Genomic DNA, 6,371 nt, shown 5'->3' with positions numbered 1-6,371 from the left:
TGCCCAGTTAAATGACAGGATAAGAAAAACAACCAAATAATCAGGTCTGATCATTGTTAAAGCCAGTTGTCTCTGTCCAGTCTACAGTGTGTATGTCAGTGATTTAGTGTCTGTCCTTCACTCTGCAACACATATGTAGAGATGGAAGAGGTCAGAGATTTGCATTGACTCCTCCTCCTCAAACAGAAACTCAACATATCTCTGGAAAAATATGATTTATATCATTCTTTCATAATATTATTATACATATGATATTCTCAATAAGGAAGATAGATTAATTTATACTCAAATTAGAAGTATTTATATATTTTACTCAGCAGCATTTGCTGGCCATCCATATTCTGGATATATCATGCATAACTGTCCAAATATATTCTCGCCACCTGCTGTTCAAAATCAAAAAAAGGAACATTATTACCATTTTTTTGTCAGTAAAGAGAAATAAATATTGGAATAGCCTACCCTCCACAATATATATCAATTTTAAAACTCATTTAAAATTCTGGCTTTTAGAAAACCAAAGATGCACTCACTTTTAACTTTTAACTGCCTCACACATTTCACTATGTGTAACAATGTATGTTCTGTTGTATTTTGCCTGTTGTTGTTAGTGTTTGTCTTGCCTCTCAAACTATGAGGGTGTTGTATGCTTGTCACTGTTTTCATGTTTTTATTTGTATGTATCTCCCTAGGGACAATACATGAAAATTAGCTATGGTGCTAACTCTAGCATATCTACATTGTGTACTTGTACTGATGTCCATTAATATGCACTGTCCCTATCTAAATAAACTATTAAAATAAAATAAAAATTACACTAAAAAACAGGAAGTCACAAACCACAACATCAGCTGTTGCTTCCATTGTGGTCATGAATTTGTGTGTGTGTGCTTAGAGACACTGTCATATTCTCCTTAGTATCATCTGACGTCTTATCTTCTACTACTGTACAGGCTTTTTCACTACTGAACTGGAAGGAATGGACTCCATACTCTGACCTGGACAACCTGATGAGATGAAAGGAGAGAAGAACCACAGAAGAAAGTGAGACAGTCATCTGGGAAGTTTTCTGGTGTCACTGACTGACCATCAGTCCATGTTGTCTGAGAAAAGATAACACAGCAAGAAGCAGGAGAACTCACAGGGCAGAGAGAGAGCAACCAGCAGAAGAGTGAGTGTGTTCATCATCCTGAGGCTGGAGATGTGACATCTGATGCTCCACACAAAGTACAAGAGCAGTCAGCAGGACAGAAGTACACTGCACAGACTGAAGATTTGCATCAGGACATAATGGGGAGGGAGTGGCTCCTAAACCAGCACTCTGTGTAATTTGTACAATAATAAATATATTTGTAGAATTTATTATTCTTTCATTTTTTTATTATAATTGCTTTTCCTTCTATGCTATATACAATATCACATCCAGAAACATGATCACTTTTTTGTAGTGTTTTATCATATAACCAAAAAGTTAAAAAAATGAAGAATTATCTGTAAGGTTTATGTTAAATGAACTCACAAATGAATGATGTTATGTAAAATGTATGGTTGAGTCACATGGGTGCTGGGTATTTTTGCAGGACTGTTGGTGGTTTGCATCACTGTAGAGCTATTTGTAGGAAAGAACTTATAAATATTTTAATATATTGAATTTATTTTCTAATTTCAATAATTTTTTTACAAATGCAGGCTCTGAGTCATGATAAACTGTCCCAACATGCTGACAAATACAGTTTTTTATTAATGACATATCTTTCATTATAAATTGTCGATCATTCAGTGGAACATGTGTTTTCACAGCCCTGACATGCTTCAGTGCTTCTCACACAGAGATCAGTGTTATTCAGTTGTTGTACAGCTTAGTAGTGTTGTGTGTCACTGTGGCTCTCGTGCACAATAATAAACTGCAGAGTCTTCTTGTTTCAGACTCTTAACCTCTAAGTGCACACGATTTTGGGAAGTGTCTTTGGTGATGGAAAACTGTCCTTGGACACTTTGGGCAAATATTGTGCCAGTTCCGCTATCGATGCGTCCGATCCATTCCAGTCCTTTCCCTGGTTTCTGACGAATCCAGTGCAGCCAAGCTAGAGACAGTCCGTCCACCTTACAGGACAGAGTGACAGGTTGTCCAGCTCTGCTCACCACTGGCTCTGAGGAGGTGAGGGACTGGCCCTGAGCAGCTGGAAGAAACAGAGTTTAGATTACAGGGAGCCAGCCGACATCCAAAGCTCCTTCTCTCCTCCTTCGCTCAACACCGACTTCACTCACCTGAAATGAGAGCCAAGAGGAGGACACTCTGTACAACTGTCATGGTGGGAACTTGACTCAGTCTGCACCTGCAGAGGCTGTTATGGGGATTATATATATTGTGTTGACAGAATGGGTGGGGATTATGCATCAGTGTGAATTTACATTTTAGCAGTGGGAGATACAGTTTTCTGTCAGAAAAGGAGGAGTGCTGTACTCAGAGAGAGAAAGAGAGAGAGAGAAGAGAGAGAGAGAGAGAGAGAGAGAGAGAGAGAGAGAGAGTTTTTCGAAACAGAATGAGATACGTTAAATATGTTGTTTATTGTTTCTCTTATTTTCAGTGTGTTTGGACAGTTTTTCAACTGTGTACATTTCTAAGAGGGTAAGATTGTGTGGTGTGTAGTTCAATGTATACAGTACAAGCTGTAATGTCAGTCTAAGACGTTCATTTAAAAGGTTTTTGTTCACCTAAGTGAGATGGATTACTGCTAATAGAGAAAACAATGTGACAAAGGAATACATAGTTTTTCCTCCAACAGCCAAGGAAGTAAAAGTTTGCCTTATTGCAGTATTACTACAGTATCCATTCAGCTTCCAACCCCATGGCTTACATACACAAGAATAAACAGCAGCTCCTTCAGTCTTCTGTTTATATTGAAATTGATTTGAAATGATGAAATGGAGAACTATACAACTACATGAATATATGAAGAAGTTGTCACTGCTGATCCAGCACCTAAATGTTCTATTTTTGTTGGGGTGAAGCAAGCTCTCAAAGGGTCTGAGTATAAAATTGTAGTTTTGAGTGGCAGTCAGTCAAAATCAAAGAGATAAGCAGAACTAAGTGTTTCCATATAGAGGACAGAGAAACTTGAGACTGAAGCTGTTTATTAATGAAAGAAAATGTAACATTATTTGTCACTCCCACTTTAGATGCCACATGGCTGAAATGTGTATGTAGTATTTATTTTATTCATAATGGGACAAGGATTGTTTTGCTGTCTTTGGCTGTTTTGTAAGCAAGTGATAATTGATAGGCCCCCTTCTAAAGTGATATGCTCAAGGGGCTATCCTGTAAATAAATTCAATAAATTGAAATTAAAGATCTTTAAGGTCTTTAACCAGATTCTATTAGAGTCTGACCATCGACACCTGTCACGACAAAAAGAAAATGTGAAATATGTCAGTTATAGAAATTAAAACTGTGTCAAATAAATATCAGTGAAAATCTTCACCTGCCCAGCAGAGAGTTAAAAGCAGCAGTCCTGTCCTATAGTCCATCATGTTAAACTGTGTGTCCACTGTTCTCTGTCCTCCTCTCTGCACTCAGATAAGTAGAGGTGAAGATATCTGAGTTTTGCATCGACTCCTCCTCACAGGGAGGAAACATCTGGACTGGAGATATTTAATGAAACTGGGAAATTAATGTGCAAGATTCTTCATTTGTGTAAAATGTTTATCAGTATTAAATCTATACCCACATGTATTCTAAAAATACAAATTACATCTGTTTTTTTCAAGGTTTATTCAAATTTGTTAAATGATGTTTAATCTTGGTATCAAGGCTCTGTTTCTCATTGGTCTCTGTGAGCAGAATGGGCAGCACATGAGAACATTCACAATAATATAAATAATCGGATTAATTCTGATCACCAACATCTAGTAATCATTTATGACAACTGCTTTGTAATGATCTCACTGTGTCATACTATTATACCATTCATGGTTAGTACTTATGAATAAGACTTTAAATAATTTAGATAATGGTTTGACAAGAAAATAACTATTTCTATTACTGTTAAGATGTAACATCATTATAAAAATAATTGTGCTTTGTGAGTTTAAAAATATATGGAACTTTAAAATGTGGATATATAAAAAGTGGTTTTCAGCAGTGAGAAAACTCAGATGTCATTACAGTAAGATCACATTGCTGTTTGTTGTCTGTGGATTTTTTTTGTACAGCTGCAGAACTTTTTCTTCAGTCACTGTGTCATCTCGAGCACAGAAAAACAGCAGAATCTGCTGCTGTCAGGCTGTGGACCTCGATAAACCTGAGTGCTGCTGGGAACATCTTCAAATGATGAAACGGCTTTGAAAGGAGCTGCCATAGCTAGCAGAGTTTCTACCTGCATCCATCCTCCCAATCCACTCCAGGCTTTTCCTGGTCTTTGTTGATCCAGTGAATATATAGCTTGTCATGAATGAATTCCAGATATGATACATGACATCTTCACTGTCTCTCCAGGTCTTTTCACCTCAGAAAGACTGGTGTTTGATCTGACCAAACTCCTGTAAGGAAAAGCTTTTTTATTTTTAAATCATCCATCACAGAGGTTAAATAGTTACACTAGAGTATCTTCAGTGTTTTTAAAGCAGAAACTATTCTTACTTATGAAAAGTAACTACAAAGAATAAACTCAATAAAATCTATATTTTCCATTCTGTAATAAACACTGTAATCCAGTGTTTTCTGATCTGAATATTTCTAAAGTGTCCCAGTTGTTCTGTCATAAATGTTCTAAGAGCTGTTGATGGTGTGATTATAAGGAAGGAAGAGTTTGCAGATGGACCTCCCTCTTCAGGTTTAAATGGGAAATGGAAAGCAGATGACGTTATCATCAGTAGTTTTCTACAAGAGCAGGAAACTGAAAAATACCAAATACCTGTTTACTATTGTGAAATATTTCTTATATATTTACTGTTTAAGTGATAACAAAATTTTTATTTTCTTGGTTTCTAGACTTGACATTTAAAAAAGCAGATAACATGATATTTTTCATGGCCAAATTACAATAATGTTATTTGCATCAAAATCCAGATCTGCTGATAATTTATTTGTTAATAGGATAATTTTACAAAGTGTGTAAGTTGAGTCATGCAAAATATTTGTGCAGGTCTGTTGGTGGTTTGTATCACTGTGGGGTAACGTACACAGTAATACACAGCTGTGTCCTCAGGCTGCACATTCTGTCCTTTTAGAGTCACTGTTAGAGCTACAGAGAACATGTTGATGTTGAAGCTGAACTGATCCCCAAAAGCTCTTCTTCTCTCACTGACACACACACACACTTCACTAATTTATAAGGCTTACAATAAGAATAATTTACAAACACTTAGTAAATCAGCTGACTATTCTATTTTGAATAAATCTAAATGAAGATGAAATGTTCAGGTCTTCATCTCTCACAAAGAAAAGGTGGAACTCTGAAAAATACGTGTTAGTTAATGAAAATACCTTTGTTTGTAGTTTGACTAATTTACATCACAACACTATTATAAAAATGTTTTTATATATTAAAAATAATATTATGGAAGAGACACTGATTTTTAGGATTCATTTCTACTGTTAGATTACATTCTTTTAAAATGAAGTTGTGAGATGAATTTATTCCATCACTTGAAGATTATACAGTATATGCATATTATGATAAATCATTGATTTTAATTTTAAAGTATTTCAATTGATGAAAACTGTGTAAATTAAGATCCTTTTTTGTTGTGTCTGTTTCTCTCTTTACTGTAACAGTGAGCTGGTGTTGAAACCATTAGTGGTCTGAGGGCTCCTCCTCTGGTGGCTTCATGTTACAAGTGTTCAGGCTCTGAGGGGTTTTTGTTCAGGTCTACTGATGGTTTGTGTTACTGTGGCTCTCTGGCACAGTAATACACAGCAGTGTCTTCAGGCTGCACATTCTGTCCATTTAGAGTCACTGTGTTGCTGGAAGTCTCTAAGTCGATACTGAACTTGTTCTTCAGTGAATCTTGGTAGTGTGAACCTCCAGTATATTTCCATCCAATCCACTCCAGTCCTTTCCCTGCAGGCTGTCTGATCCAAGCTGTAACAAAGCTACTAAGAGAATAAGAGACCTGACAGGTGATGGTCAGACGTTGACCTGGCTGCACAGTCACAGAGGCTGGCTGGGTCAACTGTTCACACTTCACACCTGTTAAAAAAGAAAATGTTTTGTAACAAATGATCAAGTTATACTGCAAAAGAAGAACTGTTGACTTTAACAAATCCAGAGAGACTCACATCCAGCTGCCAACAGCAGCAGCAGAGCTCCAGAGAACATGGTTTATGTTGAAACTGACGTGCTGTGAACTCCACTGACAGCCTGATGTGA

General features: G+C 36.6%; 1 gene segment (V, D, J or C); it reads right to left on the bottom strand.

The window, feature by feature from the left end:
* Positions 1–5,843: 5,843 nt before the first annotated feature.
* On the bottom strand, positions 5,844–6,369 carry LOC114569174 (Ig heavy chain V region 5A-like). The segment is given in 2 exon segments: positions 5,844–6,191; positions 6,281–6,369. Coding segments are annotated over 2 exon segments (345 nt in total).
* Positions 6,370–6,371: the final 2 nt, after the last annotated feature.

Source organism: Perca flavescens, chromosome 15, assembly GCF_004354835.1.
Source record: "Perca flavescens isolate YP-PL-M2 chromosome 15, PFLA_1.0, whole genome shotgun sequence".
NCBI classification, from domain to species: Eukaryota; Metazoa; Chordata; class Actinopteri; order Perciformes; family Percidae; genus Perca; species Perca flavescens.
Note: the sequence above shows the minus strand (reverse complement) of the source record. Positions and strands in the feature narration are given on the sequence as shown.